This window comes from Budorcas taxicolor, chromosome 2 (assembly GCF_023091745.1).
Source record: "Budorcas taxicolor isolate Tak-1 chromosome 2, Takin1.1, whole genome shotgun sequence".
Lineage (NCBI taxonomy): Eukaryota > Metazoa > Chordata > Mammalia > Artiodactyla > Bovidae > Budorcas > Budorcas taxicolor.
Genome location: NC_068911.1, coordinates 13,415,324 through 13,438,836, shown reverse-complemented (window position 1 = coordinate 13,438,836; position 23,513 = coordinate 13,415,324). Strand labels below are relative to the sequence as shown.

Below are 23,513 nucleotides of genomic sequence, written 5' to 3'. Positions count from 1 at the left end.
ACTCGCAGACATAGAAAACAAACAGTCACAAAGGGGGAAAAGGTGATGAAGGGAGGGATAAATTACGAGTTTGGGATTAGCATATACACACTATTATATATATAAACAGATAACCAACAAGGTCCTATTGTGTAGCACAGGAAACACTACACAATATTTTGTAATAACCTATATATCTACGTATATATATACACAGAGACATATATATAATTGAATCTCTGTACACTTGAAACTAACATGATACTGTATATAGCTATACTTCAATAAATAAATAAGAGTATGATCTTAAAGATGTAAAAATGTTTATAGGGCAAAAAGCAGCAAAATGCTATTATTAGGGGGCTTCCTAGGTGGCTCAGAGGTAAAGAATCCACCTGCCAATATAGGAGACACAAGAGACACGAGTTCGAACCCTGGGTCAAGAAGATGTCCTGCAGTAGGAAATGGCGACCCATTCCAGCATTATTGCCTGGAAATTCCTTGGACAGAGGAGCCTGGCAGGCTACAGTCCACGAGGTCACAAAGAGTCAGACACGACTGAGTGCACACATGCACACACTGTTATTTTAATGCTGTAGAATGATAACCATTTTATTTTCTCATTTCCGTCTCTCCCTGTTACCACAGTGAACATGCTCATTTCACACAATAGAGGCTCTCTTGACTGATGCTGGAAACCACGCTCTCCACCATCACTTCTGTAAAAGAGAATAAAGGTAGACACCCAGGGCACTGTCAGCCAGGCTGGTAGGCACCCCTCTCTCTAACGAGCCTTTCTGCTTCTTTCCTCACCCGTGAGTTGTATACCTGCCAACGTTTGTTGGTTTTTTCCTCAAACCTCTTCATGCCAGCTGTGCTTGTTACTGTAATTATGTAATTCTATTAAATTACATAAATTGATGACATTATGATGGGACAAGAAAGGGGGTGATTGTTTCCTTGAAAACCAAGTTGAATGCTTCAGAAAAACTCAACAGCTAGAAAAGAAGGCAGACAACTAGCTGTGGGCAAGACAACCACAAAAGATTTGGAAAAGTTTCTAAAATATGGAAGGTTTCTTGTGATTTATCTATTCAATATGTAATAGTATGCATCGACTAAACCCAAACTCATAGTCAAGCACAGAGAACTGCGTTCAATACGCTGGGGTAAACCATAATGGAACAGAATATAAAAAACAATGTATATATGTGTATAACTGTGTCACTTTGCTGTACAGCAGAAATCAACACGACGCCGTAAATCCTAGGAAGAAAAGTTATGACTAACCTAGACAGCATATTAAAAAGCAGAGACATCACTATGCAGAGAAAGGTCCCTACAGTCAAAGCTATAGTTTTTCCAGTAGTCATGTACAGATGTGAGAGCTGAACCATAAAGAAGGCTGAGGGTCCTTCTTCATGAAGAATTAACGCTTTCGAACTGTGGTAATGGAGAAGACTCTTGAGAGTCCTGTGGACAGCAAGGAGATCAAACCAGACAATCCTAAAGGAAATCAACCCTGAATGTTCATTGGAAGGTCTGATGCTGAAGCTCCAATACTTTGGCCGCCTGATGCAAAGAGCTGACTAATTGGGAAAGACCCTGATGCTGGGAAAGACTGAAGGCAGGAGAAGGGGATGACAGAAGATGAGATGGCTGGATGGCATCATCGACTCAATGGACATGAGTTTGAGCAAGTTCCAGCAGATGGTAAAGGACAGGGAAGACTTGCATGCCATCCATAGGGTTGCAAAGAGTCAGACATGACTTAGCGACTGAACAATAACAACAACAACCTGTTTATAAACCCAGAAGATCAATACTACCATATACAGATTTAGGAAATGGTAGAGGAAAAGCTTCCCTCATAGCTCAGTTGGTAAAGAATTGGCCTGCAATGTAGGAGACCCGGGTTCAATTCCTGGGTTGGGAAGATCCCCTGGAGAAGGAAATGGCAATCCCACTCCAGTATTCTTGCCTGGAGAATTCCATGGACAGAGGAGCCTGGCGGGCTACAGTCCATGGGGTTGCAAGACTCGGACACAACTTAGCCACTAAACAAAGAGAGGAAAAGTAGGATTTACATGAAAAGTTAAAAAATTGTTTTCTGAGCAAATAGAATGAAATATACGCACCCAGATTCAGCTTATCAAACAAAAGACACCCCAGTTGGCATGAGATGATGGCTCGGTGCTGGCAGAACAGAAGGTGCCATAAGCCCCAAAAGGAGTGCCAACTGCCTGAGCAACCAAAACACAAGCCATAGCAATGCCCATATCAAGAAGGTAGGTTCTCATGTTAAATGTTCTTTTAATTAGGAAAAAAAAAAAAAGAAATCAGTTTTGAAGGTGCCTTTTGAAATCTCGAAATTAACAGGCAAGTGCTGGTAATGAAGTTAATCAAGTGTTAGAAAGCAAATCACCATCACAGCCATCATCATCATCTACTAGGAGCCAGGAACGTAAGTGACACCCTGTGTGCATAAACTCATCTATTCCTCCCAACAGGCTTCCCTGATGGCTCAGTGGGTAAAGAATCCACCTGCCAATGCTGGAGACGCGTGTTTGATCCTTGGGTCAGGAAGATCCCCTGGAGGAGGAAAATGGCAACCCATTCCAGTATTCTTGCTTGAAAAATCCCACGGACAAAGGCGCTAGGAGGGCTATAGTCCAAAGGGTTGCGAAGAGTCGGACATGACCGAACAACTAAGCACAGCATAGCACACAATCCTCCCAACAGCCCTATAAAATGAATTTCTTTTTCCTGTGCAGATGCAGACACTGAAACGAGCAGTGATAGATAGCTACCCTCCAAGAAGTAGTTCACAGGTACAAAGGCTTTAAAGTTTCTGGCACCAGGAAAGGACTAGAAAGTACTTCAAAGTGCAGAAGTCAACCATCCCCGTGGCTCCCAGCTGCACTTCAGAATCACCCACCGAGCTTCTGAAAAATAAGGATTTCCAAGTCCCACTCCACATCTGCCAAATGTGAACCTCCAGGCAAAGGGTTCTGAGAACTGGTATGTTTTTCCTAAAGTTCCCCAAGTCAACAGGAAGCTGCGACAGGCACAGGAGCCACTGACCTATGGCATCCTAGCCTGTAGTCAGGGTTTCTCCAGTGGCTCAGATAGTAAAGAATCCACCTGCAATGCAGGAGACCCAGGTTCGATCCCTGGGTCAGAAAGATCCCCTGGAGGAGGACATGGCAACCCCTTCTGCTGTAGCCACGTGTTCCGGGAAACAAACTCACCCAGAAGGACAATGCAGGTAGTGGAGTGCAGCTTATTACACCAGCGGGCCCAAGGCGGAGTCTCCTCTTAGCCAAGGACCCCGACCAGTTTTTGTAAAACCTTATATACCGTAAGTGTACATGCTCAAACCCACCTCCCCACATTCCTTGAAACTAGTCTGGACAAGGTAAAAGAGAGATACGATCAAAGTTAGCCCATGATTCATGTGTCATAAGCCTAGATAGTTAAACAGTGGACATTTATCAATAGGCCTATGGTCATACCCCGATAAGCATAATGGGATTTATGACTTTGTTCCATTACAGAGATAATTAGCATATTCTTTTAGGCAATGGAGAGTCTAGGTACAAGTCCTGAGGCTCCTTCATCTGGCGGGGTCTGATTTTCCAGTTTGTATGTCGTTTCCACAGATAGAGGGCACATAGCTCAAAGTCCACAGTCCAGCCCAAGATGGAGTCTTGCTTTCAAGATGGAGCCTGTTCTGTTTCCTCCTTCACTTCCAGTATTCTTGATAGGAGAATCCCATGGACAGAAGAGCCTGTTGAGCTACAGCCCTTCCATAGAGCCACAAAGAGTTGGACACAACTGAGCAACTAATACTTTCACTTTCAGTCTATAGTCAGTGTTGACATCATAGATATCGTGTATATTCGAGTTAAGACTGAAATAAAAAATGTTCTCACTCTGGGAAAAGTGGGATATTGAGTTGTTTCTTCTGTTATAATTCAGACAAGCTGCTACATTCCACTCTACTTAACTAGAACAAAAGAAGTTTGCAGTGTTACTGAAAGTTCTGCAGAATAAGGTATTCTATAGGTTTGCAGTATGTATCCTTTGCAGAAACACCAAATTCTCCAGGCTCCCCGAAAAGTAGGAAATCATCTGTCTCCTACAGAAACAGGCTCTGTCAAGTGTGTTCTTGTTTCTGCTGCTGCTGCTGCTGCTGCTAAGTCACTTTAGTCGTGTCCAACTCTGTGCGACCCCATAGACGGCAGCCCATCAGGCTCCACTGTCCCTGGGATTCTCCAGGCAAGAACACTGGAGTGGGTTGCCATTTCCTTCTCCAGTGCATGAAAGTGAAAAGTGAAAGTGAAGTCGCTCAGTCGTATCTGACTCTTAGCGACCCCATGGACTGCAGCCCACCAGGCTCCTCCGTCCATGGGATTTTCCAGGCAAGAGTACTGGAGTGGGGTGCCGTTGCCTTCTCTGCTTGTTTCTGCTAAAAGACCTGAAATAGCGCAATATTGGAAACTCTGGTGCGAGGGTCCATGAGAGAAGACATGATGTTCTGTGTTAAATAAGTGATACCCACGTGGGCAGGAGCCACCAGGGCTGGGCTCCTTTCCTCTCCCACCTAAATACAGTGGTTCAGGCTAAAGGAGAAACTTGGTTAAAGGATGCCTTAGCTTCTTGGCCAACCTAACCCCATCTGCAATAGTCAGGCTGCTATCGGCAGTCTATCAGTGGTATGTAAACCTAAGACTTAGCAAAAATATTCATTATCTACTTTTATGTTCATTTAAGTCTTCAGCATGGTGCTGGGTACTTTTAGCAAGGGCACAATAAATGTTAGCTATTGTTACGTTTATTACTATTAACACTGTTATCATCATCAAACCCTTTATTTCTTATGGTGAGGAGGAAAAAAAAAAACACTTGATTAAACACAAGGAGAGTGACCCAGTGTTCCAGTTATTTATTGCTATGTAACAAACCACCTCAAAAGCTAGTGGCTTCAAACAACCACTATATTTATTTTGCTCGTGAATCTGCAATTCAGGCAGGGCGTAGAGAGGGAAAGGCTCATGGCTGTTCCACGACATCCTCTGGGGAGGCTGGAAGGCAGTGGGGGTAGGAGATCCTGGGGCTACTAAGGCTTGTTCGCTTATGTGTCTGGCTCGTTCACTGGGAAGACAGAACCAACTGAGAGCTGGAACAGGTAAGACTTCTTGGACCACCCTCTCCATCTCTCAGTCTGTATCTCTCTCCATGTGTCTCTCCAGCATGGTGGCTTCAGTGCAGCCTAGTTTTTAGGCTTCAAAGATGCCTCAAGGCTTCAAAGATGCACGTCCTCAGAGAGAGCATCAGGTCAGAAGGCTGTCACCCTTCATGATCCCACCTCAGAAGTCATGCAACATCACCTCCATTCAACTCCACTTCACTAGAAGGAAGTCACTCAGGTCAACCCATAATAATCAACGGGAGAGGAATTCAACTCCACCTTTGCCGGGAATGGTGTCAAAGAATTTGCAGATACGTTTTTGTTTTTGTTTTTGTTTTCTGGCTTTTATTTATTTTATTTTTTTTAATTTTAAAACCTTTAATTCTTCCATGTGTTCCCAAACATGAACCCCCCTCCCACCTTCCTCCCCATAACATCTCTGTGGGTCATCCCCATGCACCAGCCCCAAGCATGCTGTATCCTGCGTTTAAAACCACCACACCTAGGAAAATCACTTCTTTCTTTAGATTGAACTCTGTATTGCTGCCAAAAGGTGCAAATCTAACCAATCCTGACTAGCCACTGTTTACATGAAAAGACACTGCAATTCATGGACTACCTTTCTGATCCATAAAATTATACAACTTGAACAGACTTTAAATCTTCTCTAGAGTTCAGCAGGGAGAAAGTGGAGTCTTGGAAGAACTAAATATTTGTTTCAAAAAGCAGGAAATGGTTCTGTTAACACTGCTATGGTATTAATAAAACTGTTTATCAACATTCTCCTAAATACAGGCACTCCTCAAGGTATTTGACAAGTACCATCTTGCACAGGCTTTATCACACTTCTAAACACAGTGGCTGTCTTCTAGATGGGCAAACTGGGGCTCAGTTTATGTAAGTTGCCCTAAATCCAAGCTTTGGCTTAGCTCTGTTAAGTAGCCATAAGGAAGTTTGAGATTTCATCCACCTAACTGGAAAGCCCGTACTCAGTCCACTGTATGCCAACCCTCCCAGAGGTCATACGGTTAGGGAAGTAGCTGGTGGGGTCAGCTGATGGGGTCAGAGTTGCATCTCTGTCTCTTGCCTGGAACTCAATGCTATTGAACTTTTTCCACTGAGGATTAGGCTTTCAAGAGATTCATCCATGAGAGGTAACCGTGAACTTACTAATGGAATGCACACCATTACACTAGATCCTTTCTGGTGTAAAGAGGAAGGATGAATCTGGACCCCTAGGACCCATGGGAAGCTGGCACACCCACGGAGCAGGGATGCTGAGGGGACCACAAGCTTTCCCTGGCTGCAGTTGTGCCAAGCTGAGATCTGAGTAAGGAGGATGAGGATGAAGAAATGAAGACGGTCCACTCCTTCCTAAGGGTCTGTGCATACAAGCCACCGAAGAGTAATAAATGAAACGCGTTTAATCCAAACCACCCCTTAGTAACTACTGTTTAGCTTTTGTTTTCTCCCCAGACGGTTCTGTGCAAGCAAACACAGCCTGAGGGTTCTTAAACCTTCCCCAGTGTTCACCTTCAGCTAATGAAGGAAAAGGAAAAGACTCTTGAAACTATATTTCACGAGATTCGTGTATTTTTCATATTAGTTTCAGACCCTTTCTTCAAATCTCCTGGAACCAGTTCAGAATTGCAGGAAGATGGGTAGACAGGAAAAAAAACTGAAGTGGATTTCCGAACAACTTGGCAAATTAGCAAAGTTTTTAACATCATTAAAGAGCTCTTAAATATTCTTCCCCAAACTCCATTTTTATCTTGTGAATGCATTTCAGTAATTGCTCTAAAGGAAATTGTGGATCTTTGGCACAAACATAAATGTTTGCATGATTTAAAATTCAGTGGCAGCAAAGATCATGATTTTTTTTAATTGCTAATTCTTAAACTAACCTTTTCAGTTTGTCTCATCTTGAAGAATGCCAGTGCCTATCAGCTGAAGCCGTAATAAAGACAATGCATATATTATTTAGTTGTTTATAATTGCAAACAACTTAGCCATATTTCAATACTTAGCCCTCAGCTCCAACATGGAGCATAAGTAGGAGATGATTATAATCATTCCATCATTCTGTAAATAGAACACTGGGACACTGAAAAACAAGACTGCTTTCTTAAAGCCAGGAGCAGAGAAAGAGAAGCAGGTCTGCAGCCAGGTGGCTTTTAATTCAACCACCTTATCCCAGCCCACTGATTGCTCAGTATCTGCTGGTCATGTTCATCAAGGATGGAGACAGACTGTCCTGTGACTCAGGGAGACTAGTGTTCCAGACCTGCCTAATTGAATTAGCCAGGATGATTAACACTAGCTGTCACAACAGATAAGCTCCAAGATCTCAATGGCTTAACACAAACATCCAATGCACAGAGATATCAAGAGAGGGCTGGGAAAGACAGGATGCTACTGTTTCACACAGTCATTCAGGGACTGAGGATCCTTCCATCCTTTCTGCCATCAAGATGTAGACTCCAAGGCCACTACAGGGAGGCAAAGAGGGAAGGCATGGAGGACCCCATGGCATATTTTGTGGGCCTAGTTTGACAGTGGCAAACATCACTTCCTCTTATCTTCCAATGCCCAGAACTCAGTCATATCCGCCCCCCCTCCCCCACGTAACTGCTGGGAGCCTGAAGATAAGCTCTGTGCCCAAGAGGAAAACACAGTCTCTCAGGGATACAGCATTGACAATGCCACCCCAACCAAAGACCAAGGTAGTTCTAGGTTACCTAATATCCACCTCCCTAATCCAGACCCTGATCTGGTATAAATGGTTCCATGAAAAAGACAGTCTCCACCCTTCTAGGAATTCCAGATTAAAGTTCTACACTGTACATGCCAACCCAATCTGTGACCTAGGTCAGGATGATGAACAGGAATGGCCTGGGAGTGCTGGGCCAAAGGGAATACCTTCAGGACGTGAAGGAACCACCTCCGTCAATGCATTGGCTACACCTCAACACAGAGCTTTGAAGCACCATATACACACCGCAAGGGCCTGAGCCCTCAATGGGATAGGGTGGTTCCTCTTCAAAGCTTAGTATCCATTAAAAAATGACCATCAGAAGATACTGCATCTTGCCCAACTAAAGCCACCATGATACCAATAAGATGGAGATTCAATGGGTGGGAGGGCACAGGGCAGAAGCCAGGAACAAAGCTTGCCCCAGGCCTGCTGAGAGTTGCCCAAATGAAGAAGAAATTAACAATGTGCACTTGTCAGCAATCTCGTTGTGCTAATTTCCTTGCAAATATAAGCAAAGCCTTTTAATTAACTTAATATCAATTTCACTTTTCTCACATTTTGTTCTAATTATGGCCTGGATTTAATGCTCACACAGCATAATTCAAAGCTCTAGAATTAACAGCTTTACAACTTTATACACACCAGTAGCTGCTAAAAATAAGGGAAGCCAGGGTCCCTGCTGCCTTCCTGAAATGCATCCCCATGCCTCCCTTGGCAATTCCTGGACCAGCCACCAATGCTACTTGGGACCAAGTCCCACACCTGGAAGTCAGAAAGTGCCAACTTCACCAACAAAAACAGATAAAAGCAGCTGGTGGTTGTCTCTGGACAAATGCTTTCTGAGTTTCAGCTTCCTCAACTGTCAAATGGGTATAATAATGTGCACAGGTTTGATGTGGACTTAAGCAACACACAACACTGGATATGTATCAGGTGTGCACGTGCTCAGTCACGAGCACTCTTTGTGACCCTAAAGACTGTAGCCTGCCAGGCTCCTCCGTCCATGGGCTTTTTCCAGCAAGAATACCGGAGTGGGTTACCATTTCCTCCTGCAGGGGGTCTTCCCAAACCTGGAATAGAACCTGCATCTCCTGCATTGGCAGGTGGATTCTTTACTACTGAGCCACCAGGGAATCCCTAGGATATGTATTAGATGTTCAATGAAAACACAGCATATGGTACAACATGTATGTTTACAAAGATCATATATTATATTTCATCAAATCTAACATGCCTTCAGTCGTCAGCGACACCATTTTTATGTACCCAGAAAAGAGAAAAGTGCAGCCAATTAAACTGTGACACACTACTGATCATAAAGGGAATCTCAATTTCAGAAATGTAAAAATGTGCATCTCAGCACTGACAAAATGTGGTTGTACACGGTAGTTTCAATCTATGAGATGTCTTCAGATCAAATCCAAGTTAACCAGAATGCCCAAGGACTTAATATTTTAGTTTATTGAATTTCTAGACAGCATAGAGTCTTACTTTATTTTACTATTTGCTGAAAAGATATTGGGAGTGTAGAGATGGCAGATACCACAGTTTCACAATGCAAACACCATTCCTTCTCTCCTCCTCTTTTGCCTCCACCATACTTACTTTCTCTGAAAAGCAACTATTCTCTTGAAGTAAGGTTGGCCATGTGGTCATTCTCTGGACCACATGAGCTTAGCAGGAAGACTTCTGGAAAAGATTTTCTTCCCTGATTAAACAATAGGAGATGTGACCAGTGGCACAGTACGCCCTACCTTATACAAAGATGCAATGACTGGAACTACTGCAGCCATCTTGTAACCATGAAGAAATGACCGAGAAAATATAATGAATTATGACATTATAATGTCATCATGATGACTTCACAGTTCCAGACCAGTGCTGGTTACTACTACTTCTGGAATTGTTAAGTGAAAACAAGTTACTTGCTGATGAATTAATTTCTAAATGACATAGAGAAGGCTTTTAAAATATACAGTGGAATACTATTCAGCCATAAAAATAATGAAACTTTCCCATTTGCAACAACATAGATGAACCAGCAGGGTATTAGGCTTAGTGAAATAAGTCAGAAAGAGAAAGACAAGTACTGTAGAATATCGCCTATATGTGGAATCTAAAATATAAAACAAACTAGTGAATATAACAAAAAAGAAACAGACTCACAGACATAGAGAACAAATGAGTGGTTACCAGTGGGGACACGGAATGGGGGAGGGGGAAGATAGGGGTAGGAGATTAAGAAATACAAACTATTGTATAAAATAAATAAGTTACAAGTATATATTGCACAACACAAGGCATATACCCAACGTTTTATAATAACTAAAACTGAAGTATGACCCTTATAAACTGTGAATCATTATGTTGTACATCTGTAACTTATATTATACATCAACTGTAACTCAATAAAAAAATAAAAATAGAAAATGTTAATGAATAAAACCTATTCCCTTGCAAACTGTTGCCATGTAAATGATTCATTCTAATGCAAGGCAGAGATAAACAACAGCTAAAGGTAGACCCACACAGAGTACCACAAGAGCCCAGAAGAAGGGACAACTAATTCTGACAAGGTGGCAGGGAAGGTTTCAAGGAATAAAGGACATCTGAATTGGTTCTTAGAGGATGCGTGAGATTTTAATAGGATGGGGTGGGAGGAGGGGAGTATTATTCAAAATCTGAAAGTCGAAAGACCCTAAAGTCACGTAGCTCTTTGTTAAAAAGTATTTTCTTTATTTGGCTGTGCCAGTTCTTAGTTACAGCATGCAGGAGCTCTAGTTGGAGCATGCAAACTTTCAGTTCCCTGACCAGGGATGGAACCCCGGCATCGGGAGTGGGGATTCTTAGCCACTGGACCACCAGGGTAGTCCCCTAAAGTCATGCCGCTCTTATTGACACTTTGGTCCCTAGAAATACAGAGAAGTAGATCCCCAGTCTCCTAACTGTTATTCACACTCTTTCCGGCAGCAAAGTACAGTGCCTAACAAGCCACGGGTAGCCATGAGACAGCCCTCAGTAAACAGTAATCACACGATTAGCCATTGTGTCAGAGGCAGGGCTGGAAGGAGGCTCTTCTGGAACCCTGCTCCCTGTTAACTGTCAGCAAGCTCCTGTGCTGGCGTCTGGCTGTGACCGCCTGTAATTACGGCGGCAGTTTATTACTCATGCATGGCAAGGCTGAGGCTCTGCAGTTAGCCATGACAGGGACATTATTAAAAGGGAAAACTTCTCTATCAGTGGCTAAGCCAATTGTCATCGACAAGTCAAGCAGTCTAAAGACCTGCGAGGTGTCATAACAAAAGCAGAGGAAGGTCTTTCAACCAAGTGAGTCCTGCATTTTTTTTCAAGTGCTACCCAGAATTCAGAAATGCCTTCCCAGCTGATGGGGTGCTCCTATTCCCCCGTCAAGGGCCACCCTGTGGGGAGCCGGCATCCCCAATTGATTTTCTGAGTTCCATCATTTGGTCCCCTCGGCACAGGAAGCAGGTCTTCTGTGACAGGGCACTCCAGCTGAATCCATGAAATGCAGGAGGACCCAGATGCCCGGTGGTGGCCTCGGAAGGCAGATCTGTAGGGACTGTGGCTACAACAGCCACTGCTGGGCTAGCGCCTCCAGGCAGGGGGCTGCTGCCGCAGCAGCTGGAACAGACAGGCTTCTGGGTCACCCAAGAGCAGCAGCAGGGGAGGGGCGGGAGGAGACGGGTTTGGAGCAGAGAACGCTGCCCATCCATCGCCACCGCAGAATCCCTCCAGTCCACTCCTGCTTCCTCTGTGACTCAGAAACAAATGGGGAACAGAAAGGAAGACCTACCAGCAGGTGCTGGGCAAGCTCAGGGCCAACCTAAGACTGCAGAGGGCATGGTGAGGGCACCAACGCCTGCCTGCGTGGGCCTTTCCTTGGGAATCAGCCAATCCGGGACTAGGGACCGCGAGACGGATGAAGCACAGGGCACAGAGGCGAGGATCCCGGAGGAGCTGGGAGGAGAATTCCCGTCCAGGCCAATGTGAAAGGCTGGAACCAGAGGAAAGGCTGAAACTGGGGCGTGGCTGAATGACTGAGTACACCTCCGTGGACTCGTGGAGTTGGGGAGCTCCTGGGGAGCAGGCAGCTCAGAGTGCCAAGGGCTGATTCTGATTTTCCAAAGGGCCAACTCAGGATGTGGCCAAGGAGAGGGGTCAGAGGGGAAGGGCACCTGGAATCACTGAGGCTCAGAGGGCTCATTGAGTCCTGAACCAGAGTCATGGCTGGGCCGGCAACACCAGAACTTTCTACCTATTGTTGGATTCTAACTCACTTTCCCACCTATTTGAGTGCACATTAAATCCCAACACATCGATCGCCTTACGTCATCACTACAGTGACCACTTCATCCAATAGGTCCCCACATCTACAGAATTACCTCTAACTCGGCCAGAGGCTGAAGCCTGGCAGGGTTGAGCCTCCATTCGGTCCTCTAAACAAGCTCCACGTGGCCAATGAAGGTCACACGGCCTTCCTTCTGTCCCCTCACTCATCTCTGCCTCTACTCATTCCCCATGTCAATCGCCCTGCCTGACCACCTTCTGTGACAGGCCCCCAAGCGGTCTCACTACCTGGGTCCTCTGGTCTATGTGTTAAAACTTTGAAGTCCTCACCTTCAAGTTCAACACTGCTTGGTCAAGCACCTACTGAGGGCCAGGTCAGGTCTCACCACCGCCATACTCATTCTACCTCCAAAACTTCATGTACACCTGGTGAAACTACAAACCCACCCTTCCAACTGGACCACAGATGTCTAGGTGGGCGTGCCATCTACATCTCTGCATCCACGCAGCTAATCCACACCCAGCAGTGAGGAAGTACTCACAAATAGATGGAAATGACCAACATTTGTGCAATGGGATTTGATATATACAGGCGACCATTTCTTCTCCCAGGCCTCAAAAGCGATTATCCAAAGGCACCACTACTATAACTTAAGTGGAAGATGGAGAAGAAGAAAACAGAAGGAAGAGAGAAACAGAATTCAGCCTCGGACAAAACCATGAAAAAGTGAAGAATCCTAGGTTGATTCAAAGAGTTTAAGCAACCTAAGAGCAAAACAGACCTTTCCTGCCCTATCTTGAGATTTACACCTCAGGTAACAAGGACCAGCACAACTGTTCATGCATCCGTTCCAGATATATCTGCTGAGCACCTATTATGGGCCAGGGGACTTCTCAGCATCAGACATATGATGAGGAACAAGCAAGCAAAGGCTCCTTTCCTCAAAGAGTGAGCATTCATTCAAAAAGACACATGTACCCCGATGTTCACTGCAACACTATTTACAGTAGCCAGAACATCGAAGCAACCTAGATGTCCATCACCAGGTAAATGGATGAAGAAGTTGTGGTACCTATGTACAATGGAATATTAGTCATTAAAAGGAACGAAGCTGAGTCAGTTGAACTGAAGTGGGTGAACCTAGAGCCTGTCATACAGAGTGAGGTCAGTCACAACGAGGAAAACAAATACCGCATATTAACACATGTGGTACTGATGAGCCTATTTGCAGGGCAGAAATTGAGATGCACGTGTGGAGAACAGACTTGTGCACACAGCGGGTGGAGGAGGGGGAACAAATCGACAGTAGCATTGCCATATATACACTCTTGTGTGTCAAACAGATAGCTGGTGGGAAGCTGCTGTTCAGCACAGGGAGCTCAGCTGTGACCACCTATTACAGAAGGGTGGGACGGGGCCAAGGTGGGGGAGGAAGGCTCGGGACCGGGGACTATATGTATACTTATGGCTGATTCACGTTGTAGGGCTTCCCAGGTGTTCCAGTGCTAAAGAATCTGCTTGCCAATGCAGGAGACACAAGAGACATGGGCTCAACCCCCGAGACAGGAAGATCCCCTAGAGGAGGAAATGGCAACCCACTCCAATATTCTTGCCTGAAAAATTCCACGGACAGAGGAGCCTGGCAGGCTTCAGTCTGTGGGGTCACAAAGAGTCAGACATGAGTGAGCACACATGCATGGACACTGATGTACAGCAGAAACCAACACAACACTGGTTAAGCAATTATCCTCCAATTAAAAAAAAAATAAGCCTTCTCCCAGCTGCCACACATTGGGCACCGTGGCTCATGGCACGGATTCATTGTGAATCCCTGCTCAACCTGACTCACAGCATCCCCATTTCACAGCTGAGAAATGGTGGTGACGCTGTCACCATCTACTTTACACACGATAGTGTATACATGTCAATGCTACTCTCGATTCGGTCCCCTTCTCCTTCACCCGCTGTGCCCACAAGTCTGCCCAAGGTAGGTCACACAGTTAATAAGTGACAGAACCAGTCATCAAAGCCAGACTGTCTGCCGCCCAAGAGAACACCCTTTCTCCCAATATTATATTCTCAAAGACTCAGAGGTGTCTGACCTTAGGTGTTTCTCCATTAGATGTGGGCTCCACTGTGCCCACGCCCCACCTCTCCATTGTCACTCTTGGCTCTAATTGCCGAGCCTTTTCCCTGTCCACAAAGGACACTCCAGATTTGGCCACGGCACAGGTCAGGGCATCAGAGTTCTTCCTCGACAATGATGCTGGTGGCCTCTCCTCAGTTATTCTGGGCCGGGCAGGCGGCAGCTGCCCCTGCTGGCAGGGTGCCCGGCACACACACTGGCCAACACAGATGTGCCTGTATCCCAAGGCTGTCCAAGAACCGGGCCTCCCATCTCTCTGGAAGCCACCAGATGTCATCAGTCCGTCGGAGGTAAAAGAAGTGAGCCTCCCTCCAGCGCCCAGCCCCTGGCTCTGCTGATCAGCCTTCCACACACCCGGGTCCCTGCTGGCCACTGAGCCCTGATGAAAGCCTGTTGTTGTTGTTTGGGATTTCCCAAGCAAGAATACAAAGTAGGTTATCATTTCCTTCCCCAGGGGATCTTTCCTACCCAGGGATTGAACCCACATCTCCTGCACTGCAGGCAGATTCTTTGCCACTGAGCCACCTGGGATAAATACTTTCACTATTCAAGGATCCTGACTTAGGGATCGAACCTGCATCTCCTGCACTGGCGGGTGGACTCTACCACTGAGCCACCTGGAAGCCCCGATGAAAGCCTACATGCAGCTCCTATGACTCACACTGCCCTGGTACCCTTCTGAGGCTCACCTGCAAGGAGTGATTTTAATGCGAACACGTGCCCTCAGCTCTCTCCCCCTTACCTCCTTCCCATTGGGAATGCTAGTACCCTCCAGCTCAACCATCTATATGAGCCCACATATATTCCAGGAAAGAAGAAACAGCTCAGGGTCAGCTCTGGCATCCAGGAAGAGATGCTTTCAGTATACGATCCCTCTCCTTCCAATGCCACCTCAAAGGCCCAGAGAACACACCTCTGCCCTGTCCTTCTGCGCCACTCTCTCCGCCTCATGGGCCTGGCTGACAGGGCAGGCTGGGCGGGCTGCAGGTGGCTTGTTTGGGAACGTGTCGGTTTCCTGCAGCTCTGACTCCAGCTTCATCTGTCTGTGTGGCTTGGGGGCAGGACCAGGCTGCGTAATTCTGACTTCTCTCCATGCCCGCAAAGGTTTTCAATTTCTTCAAGCAACCCTGCTTCTATTCAATATCCTTCTGAAGTCTAAATTTGGAACCTAACCTCAATCGATTGCATTTCCTCTTACGACAGCAGGGCCCTAGGCTTACCGGATGGAGTAGTCACATGTGCCCTTGTGAGTCCCTGAACCAGGGCGTGGATGAGGGACGAGGTCACCAGCCAGAGCTCGGGGCTTGCCTGCGGCACATGACCGCCCACCACCTTCATCCTGACCTATCGGGGGATGCTGAACCTGGGAAAAGGACCATGATATTCTGGAATCTTGGCTCTGCCCCTCACTGTCTGTGTCATCATGGCCAAGCCACACAGCATTCTCTAATTCTCACCTTTCTCCGCTCTAAAATGACAGAAAACAAATAACGTCCTCAGCTGGTGACAGACAGCCAAAAGCGCTGTACAGAGTTACATGGGAATTCTATCAGGAACTCCGTCCCTTCGTCCGTTTTCCTAACGTCAGTACAAAACCACCATTAAAAAAAAAATTAACTCGATATTATTTTCTTCTGCATAATGGTTTTGGATTTTCTAAAATTTCCATGATAAAATATGAATTAATTCTACTCTAGAGAGAAAAGGAACATAAAACCAGCATGTTATAAAACCACACATTCACAAAAAGCATACTGAACCGTGCTGGTCTTTAACCTGGCCAACTGCTTCACTTCCAGGCTCCTCTGAAGGTTCTAGCGCCCTTTAGTCAGGGTCTGGTGAAGGACGAGGGGTGGCCTCAGGATGGTGCAGGCAAGATGGCTACCTCACACTCACTCTCCCCAGCTAAGTCTCTCCAACTCCTTCCTCCAACCACATCCACCCCACATAATCCAGTCTTTACAGGGTCAAGGTTATGTCCTCTATGGTTACCATTTAGCTCCTAAAACTAGCTTCCATCCAACTAATCAACCAGTAAACCTTTTTGCCCACATGACATACAGGGTGTTATGAGAGATGCCAAAGGATGGGCACGGTATTAAATAGTTCAAAACATGGTCCAAGTCCTCAAAACGCCTGTAGCCCAGTTCTGAACTCAAAAGGTAAAGCCACCGAGGCACTAGAGTGCAATGGGTGCAATGGACATGGGCAAGAAAGCTTCAAGCAACCTGGCGCAGGAAGAGCTCAGACGGTGGGACTTGGCACAACCTTCCGCCCCCAGGCAGTGACCTTGAGTCAAGCTTTAAAGGACACATGAATGTAGGAAGCAGGTGAGGAGAGCAAACCAGGACAACCAGCACTTCTCAAAGAATGGACCTGAAACACGGAAGATGAAGCCCTAAGACAAATGCAGGGCTATTTCAGCAAGTGGATTGGCCTGGCTGGAGGAGGCAGAAGCACTGGGCCAGGGTGGGAACGTGGGCTGACAGTGGTCGGCCTTGACTATCCGCCTCCAGGCTTGATCACAGTTCCTCAGGAAACACACAACTCCTGGAAGGTCTTGGGCCCTTCGCAAGCAGTGCTTTCCATGCAGACAGCCAGAGTCCCGAAAAGGAGGGTGAGAGAACAGAGGCTGGGGCTTGGGTTAAAGGGCACTACAGCAGCAGTAAGGGGGCAGCAGCGGGTGCCCAATGGTAAAGATGGAAGGGCAGATGTCAGAGCGGGGCTGCAGGGGAGAGGACAAAATCATCTCGGTGTGCTTTCCCTCCATTTCAGCTTTTCCACATCCCCTTTAAAGTGTCCTTCTCAGCCTGCATTAAGAAAAACAAAACAACAACAGCGTGCAACCACTTTCTCCAAAGAAGACATACGGATGGCTAACAAACACATGACAAGGTGCTCAACATCACTCATTATCAGAACAATGCAAATTAAGACCACAATGAGGTACCATTTCACACCAGTCAGAATGGCTGCAATCCAAAAGTCTACAAGCAATAAATGCTGGAGAGGGTGTGGAGAAAAGGGAACCCTCTGACACTGTTGGTGGGAATGCAAACTAGTACAGCCACTATGGAGAACAGTGTGGAGATTCCTTTAAAAACTGCAAATAGAACTGCCTTATGACCCAGCAATCCCACTGCTGGGCATACACACCGAGGAAACCAGAATTGAAAGAGACACGTGTACCCCAATGTTCATCGCAGCACTGTTTATAATAGCCAGGACATGGAAGCAACCTAGATGATTATCAGCAGACGAATGGATGAGAAAACTGTGGTACATATACACAATGGAGTATTATTCGGCCATTAAAAAGAATACATTTGAATCAGTTCTAATGAGGTGGATGAAACTGGAGCTGATTATACAGAGTGAAGTAAGCCAGAAAGAAAAACACCAATACAGTATACTAACACATATATATGGAATTTAGAAAGATGGTAATGATAACCCTGTATGCAAGACAGCAAAAGAGACACAGATGTATAGAACAGACTTTTGGATTCTGTGGGAGAGGGAGAGGGTGGGATGATTTGGGAGAATGGCATTGAAACATGTATACTATCATGTAAGAAGCGAATCGCTAGTCTAGTTCGATACAGGATACGGGATGCTTGGGGCTGGTGCACTGGGATGACCCAGAGAGATGATATGGGGAGGGAGGTGGGAGGGGGGTTCAGGGTTGGGAACTCATATACACCTGTGGCGGATTCATGTCAATGTATGGCAAAACCAATACAGTATTGTAAAGTAAAAAAATAAAAAATTGAAAAAAAAAAAAAAAGACAGGCACTACGAGTTTTAGCAGAGAGGCCCGTTATGAGCAAGTCTGGATCACCCATGGCGCCCCCAGCCCAGAGGGGCCCTTGCAGGACACCCAAAAAACTGTTTCCGGGGTGAGAGGACACTACAGATGGCTGTGCTGTGTCTCCTGCTGGAACTTCATAACAGTGCCCAGGAAAGATCTGAGAAACCTGAACATCATTAAAACACCAGCTCCCACTTGGTAGCCAAGGGGCTGGGCCCCTCCTGTACGCCCAATGCTTGGCTCTCTTAAGCCCTCCATTAATTCCCAAACAGTAAGGAGCACCAAGGTCTAGGTCTCCTTATCCTCCTTCAGTAGCAAGGAGTGGAGACGCCACAGCACAAGTAGACACAGGAATCCAAGTCCCATCTCCCCACCCTCCCGCCGCAGCAGGAGACCTCAGCAGGCCTACAGAACCAACAGGTGCGACCCGCTGTACCCAAAACATGCACAGGCAGAGGATGGAGCACTGTGAGTGGGGTGGAGAGGGGGAAGGTCACTGCAAATGACACTTGTCAGCCAGAAAGACAACATCTATCTAATTGCAGCTTGAATTCCTGGCTTGTTCAGGAAAAGTTCAAACCCCAGTCTTCCTGCCTGCTTCCCCTCAGAGGCTGCAAGTCAAGAAAACTCTTCTTTCTAACCCAGGCAACCAGTCCGTGGTGGTGGTCATCCCCACGCCGGATGGGGAAATTGCTTACAGGGCAGAAGAGCACACAAGGAAAGAGGCCAGGACCCCAGTCCATCTGAAGCAAACTCTCAGCTTTCCGAAAGTCCTCACTCTGATTCCCACCAACAGGCAAGTGGGTTTTCCTCTTCGCTCTGCCTGGCATAGGCAGCAGAGGGCTCTGGGTCATGGTTCAGGCCACAGGCTTGTCCAAAATACAGTCTCAGGGCCCCCCACCCCAAAGCTACTGAATCAGAGACTCTGTGGGTGGGGCCTAGAAATCTACATCTTAAAAGGCCCTCCATGTGACTCTCAGTTCAGTTTAGTTCAGTCAGTCATGTCCGACTCCTTGTGACCCCATGGACAGCAGCACGCCAGGCTTCCCTGTCCATCACCAACTCCTGGAGCTTACTCAAACTCATCTCCATAGAGTCAGTGACGCCATCCAACCATCTCATCCTCTCTTGTCCCCTTCTCCTCCTACCTTCAATCTTTCCCAGCATCAGGGTCTTTTCCAATGAGTCAGTTCTTCACATTAGGTGGCCAAAGTACTGGAGTTTTGTGACTCTGAGGCACACCTAAGATTGGGACTTCCCTGGCAGTCCAGTGGTTAAGACTTCACGTTCCAATGCAACGGGTGCAGGTTTGATCCCTGTTCGGGGAGCTAAGCGCCCGTATACCTTGCAGCCAAAAAACCAGAATACAAAACAGGAGGAGCATTGTAACAAATTCTTTATTGTTTGGACCATTAAAAATGGTCCACATTAAAAAAAGAAAAAGATTAAGACAAGCCGGTGAAGCAGCTGAGAACCTCAATTCTGGAACCAGACTATCCCAGTTCTGTCAGAACTTCAATTCCCTGTTCTGTCACCCCCTACTTGGGTGATTATGAGCAAGTTACTTAAAGAGGAGTGTTAGTTGCTCAGTTGTATCCAACTCTTTGCAACTCCATGGACTGTAGCCCACCAGGCTACATGGAATTCTCCAGGCCAGAATACTGCAGTGGGTAGCCATTTCCTTCTCCAGGGGATCTTCCCAACCCAGGGATCAAACCCCGGTCTCCTGCATTGCAGGCAGATTCTTTATGGTCTGAGCCACCAGGGAATACTCCTTGGTGTTGCTGGAAAGACCAAACGAGCCCCAGTGTGTCAGTGGCTCTTAGTGAATACCACTTAGCATTTTATTATTCCTATTTGGGGCACTGATGGGGTGTATATCATATTCTGTTACCTAACTGAAATGACTTGTGTCCTTGGGTATAGCCTGACACTTAAGGGAGCCAGATATCTTGTGCACTCTTTTGGGGCCTATGGATCAGTCTATGGCCCGGATCTGTGTAAAGTAATAAGGCCCATCCCATAAGCACCCAGTTCCTCCAGAAATGAATTGCAGGCTTTTGTTTCATTTTGTGCCTTGGTTCTTGGACACACAGGAGAAGAGCTCCCACCAGACCCCCGCAGACAACACCTACAGCTGGTCCACACCTACAGCCAGGCCCTGCTGTCTGCTGGAGGTCAGTGGGATTGTAGCATCCCACTGCAGGTACAAGTTCAAGGATTCCCCTGGATACTTGTTGAGTGATATCAAGAAGCTCAAGGGGTCCTTTCAGAGGATGCTTTCAAATCTGACCCCATCCCACCTGGAAGGACCCAGAAGGGATCATTGGAAAGTGGGAAGAAGATATCCTTCTCCCTGCCTGCCACCGGGCTGGTCTCTAGCTCCAACTGCAGGGAGGACAGTGGTTGAGCCAAGCCAGGTCTTACTAACGTCATCAAAGTAAAAGACTCCTTATAATTAGGAGGAGACATTCGATGGAAGCTGTTATAAACACAGGCTCTCTGGTCAACTAGACATGGGGTTCTGACTCCAGACTCTGCCACTTACCAGCAGCAGGACCTCAGGCAACTTACCTCAGGTTAACTAACCTCTCCAAGCCTTCTTGTCTTATTTCTGATATGGGAAATGGAAAGAACCACGCTGGACTGATGTGAACACTCAATGAGATAATGCACTTGTAACCTCTTGGCACTGTGTCTGGCACACAGTAAGAACTTCACAGATAATTACAATCACTATCTTTATGACTATCAGTAGCTCTGGAACTGGAGCTGCTGGGGTGGCTCTAGTGGTAAAGAACCGGCCTGACAATGCAGGAGACATAAGAGACACAGGTTCAATTCCTCCGTTGGGAAGATCCTCAGGAGGAGGGCATGGCAACCCACTCCAGTATTCTGGCCTGGATAATCCCACGCACAGAGGAGCCTAGTGGGTTACAGTCCATGGGGTTGCAAAGAGTTGGACAGGACTGAAGCGACTTAGCACACACAGCTCTGGAATTACCATAAGAACATGAGTTAGAAGCTCAGGAAAGGAGATAGCAGCCTTGAATCTGCCTTGGATACCAGTCATGTGGACCCTGGAGAGCTGCCCATACTCCAGTGAGTAATATTCTGACCTTGGGGGCAACAAATGTCCAATGATCCATCAGCTCCTGGACCAGATGTGACCAGAGGGTGTTAAAAGACTCCCTCTCCTCCTGAAGCAGTGAGAACATTTTAGCTGGGACAGATCCTGGGGGGGGTGGGGGGGGGGGTGGGGGGGTGGGTGGGGACGGAGATCCGGAAGTTTTTAATAGCAGCTTCACCGAGGCAGCGCCGGGAAGGGAGGAGTCCTCGTTACTAGCTGAACAGGCTGCCTCCTAGAGAGATAACATTCCGTCAGCGCACTACCGAAGCGCGTTAGCTCCAGACCTAAGGCCTCGACTTTTGCAGACGTTTAAGCCCGCCAGTGGCCCCTCCCTGTCCGACCCCACCAAAGGCTAAGCTGTAAGAGCTATTTCCTCCCTTAAGTCGCCTGCGCCTCCAGTCCCATTCGGCCGCGCGTCTAGTTTCCGCACTTGGGGCCAACTGGCCAGGTAGTGATGCCTGCACGCGGAGACCTGGAGCCAGCTGTGCTGACGTGTTTCCACGATAAAAGCAAACTTACAGCTGGAGCACAGAAAAGAAGCCGGGGATTATTTCCAGCAGCCCCGGCCTCCTGGCCGAGACGGGGCAGGAAGAGTAACAGGGAGCGCGCGGGAGCCAGGAGGTCTGCCTCCCGCCCCGCGCGCAGGGCCCCGGGGGGTGGACCGGATGCCCACGCTGAACCCCGTGGGCATCCGCGCGCGTCCTTACCGTTTAGTTGCCGGTAGACAATGTCCTCGAGCAGCGAGAGGCGCTTCAGGACCGCATCCTGGATGGGGCTGGAGCTGTGCGCGCTAAGGTTAGCGGCCTCGGCCCGCGGCCGAATCTCATGGAAGGAGTCTCCGCTGCGCACCGAGATGGGCCGGCACTTGGCCAAGAAGAGCACGAAGCCGGCCACCGCGATCAAGTTCAACACCAACAGCACTTTGACTCTTCTCAGTGAAGCCATCAAACACGCCCAGCCGGCCCTCGCCCCGGACCCGCGCCCCTTCGGGCTTTGGCGAGGCGCGGGGCAGCCGGGGGCCGCGCTTGCGAGCCAAGCGCTCCGGACGGCTGGCGAGGATACCAGCCGCTCCCGGCCCCACGGCGCGGAGGCTCGGGCAGCGGAGACGGTTAGGAGGTCCGGGCGGTCGCGGGGAGAGCGAGATGGCTCACGTGAAAGCCCTCGGTCTGCAGAAGTGCTCCCCAAGATGCCTACTCGGTCCTCGGCGCGCAGCCCCTACCAGTCGCCTCGGCTTCTCGGCGAGGGGCCGGGTGTCTCTCCTCTGCACCAGCAAGTGGTTCGCCGCTGGACCTCCGGCCGCCGGGAGCCGGGCTGAGGACGCAGGGGCCGGCAGGCGGGGCTGCCCCGGCGCCGCGGCGGGAGCGGCGCGCAGGTGTCGGGCTCAGGGTTCGTCGCCCGCCCGCGGAGGAGCGCACCGCGCCTCCGGCCGCACAGCCACTACCCTAGTCCGCAGGCAGCCGTCGCGGAGCGCCGGCCGCGGTCTTCAGCGGAGGACCGACTCCCCGGGGCGGGCGCCTTTGTTACGCTCACCGACCCGTTCCATCACGCCGGGCTGAGGAGTCGCCCGTGGCCAGCGCCCGCATCCTCGCGGCTCCGCGGTCACGCTCAAGTCTCAATTACTCTTAAAGTGGGGGCAGCACTAGGGGGCGGGCGAAAGGGCAGAGCGCGACGTCCTCTCCGCCCCCTCGCGCCCAGGGACACCGCACCCCGCCGCCAAACTCACCAGCGCGCACAGCGCCGCGGGCTCCCGGACACGTTCCAAGTCCTGAGCCCCCGCAGTGAGCCTTCGGGGCCTGCCGGTCACGCCGGCCTCTCCCCGAGCTGGCGCGTCGAGAGGCTAGCCGGAAGGCGGAGTCGGACCTCAAAAGTCACAGCAGTTCTGTACCCCCCTCCACGAACGTCGCGGGGAGCGCGGCGGGGAGGGACGCGCGCCGGCGCACCCTCCGCTCGCCAGAACCGGCAGCGCCCGCCGCTCTTCCCGCGCCCCAAGGAGCCAAACGCCGAGTCTTCTAATTGGTGGACGCGGTGATACCGCCGCTGCGGCAGGGAGAGCCCACACAGCCCCGGGGCGCCAGAGCGCGGAGGGGACGCGCAGGTGGCGGCAGAAGGCGGGGCGCGGCCCGAGGGGGCCCGGCTGCAGCGCCAGCTCCTCCTCCGGCCCTCCTGGCCACCCCTCTCCCCGCGAGCCA

At 48.5% G+C, this 23,513-nt stretch overlaps 1 protein-coding gene across 1 annotated transcript in view; it reads right to left on the bottom strand.

Annotated features, from left to right (window-relative positions):
• Nucleotides 1-22,269, bottom strand: part of GALNT17 (polypeptide N-acetylgalactosaminyltransferase 17) — a 428,829-nt gene extending 406,560 nt beyond the window's left edge. The window contains exon 1 of the mRNA XM_052661435.1: nt 22,032-22,269. Coding sequence (XP_052517395.1) covers nt 22,032-22,269 — 238 coding nt within the window. The remainder of the gene's footprint in view (nt 1-22,031) is intronic.
• Nucleotides 22,270-23,513: the final 1,244 nt, after the last annotated feature.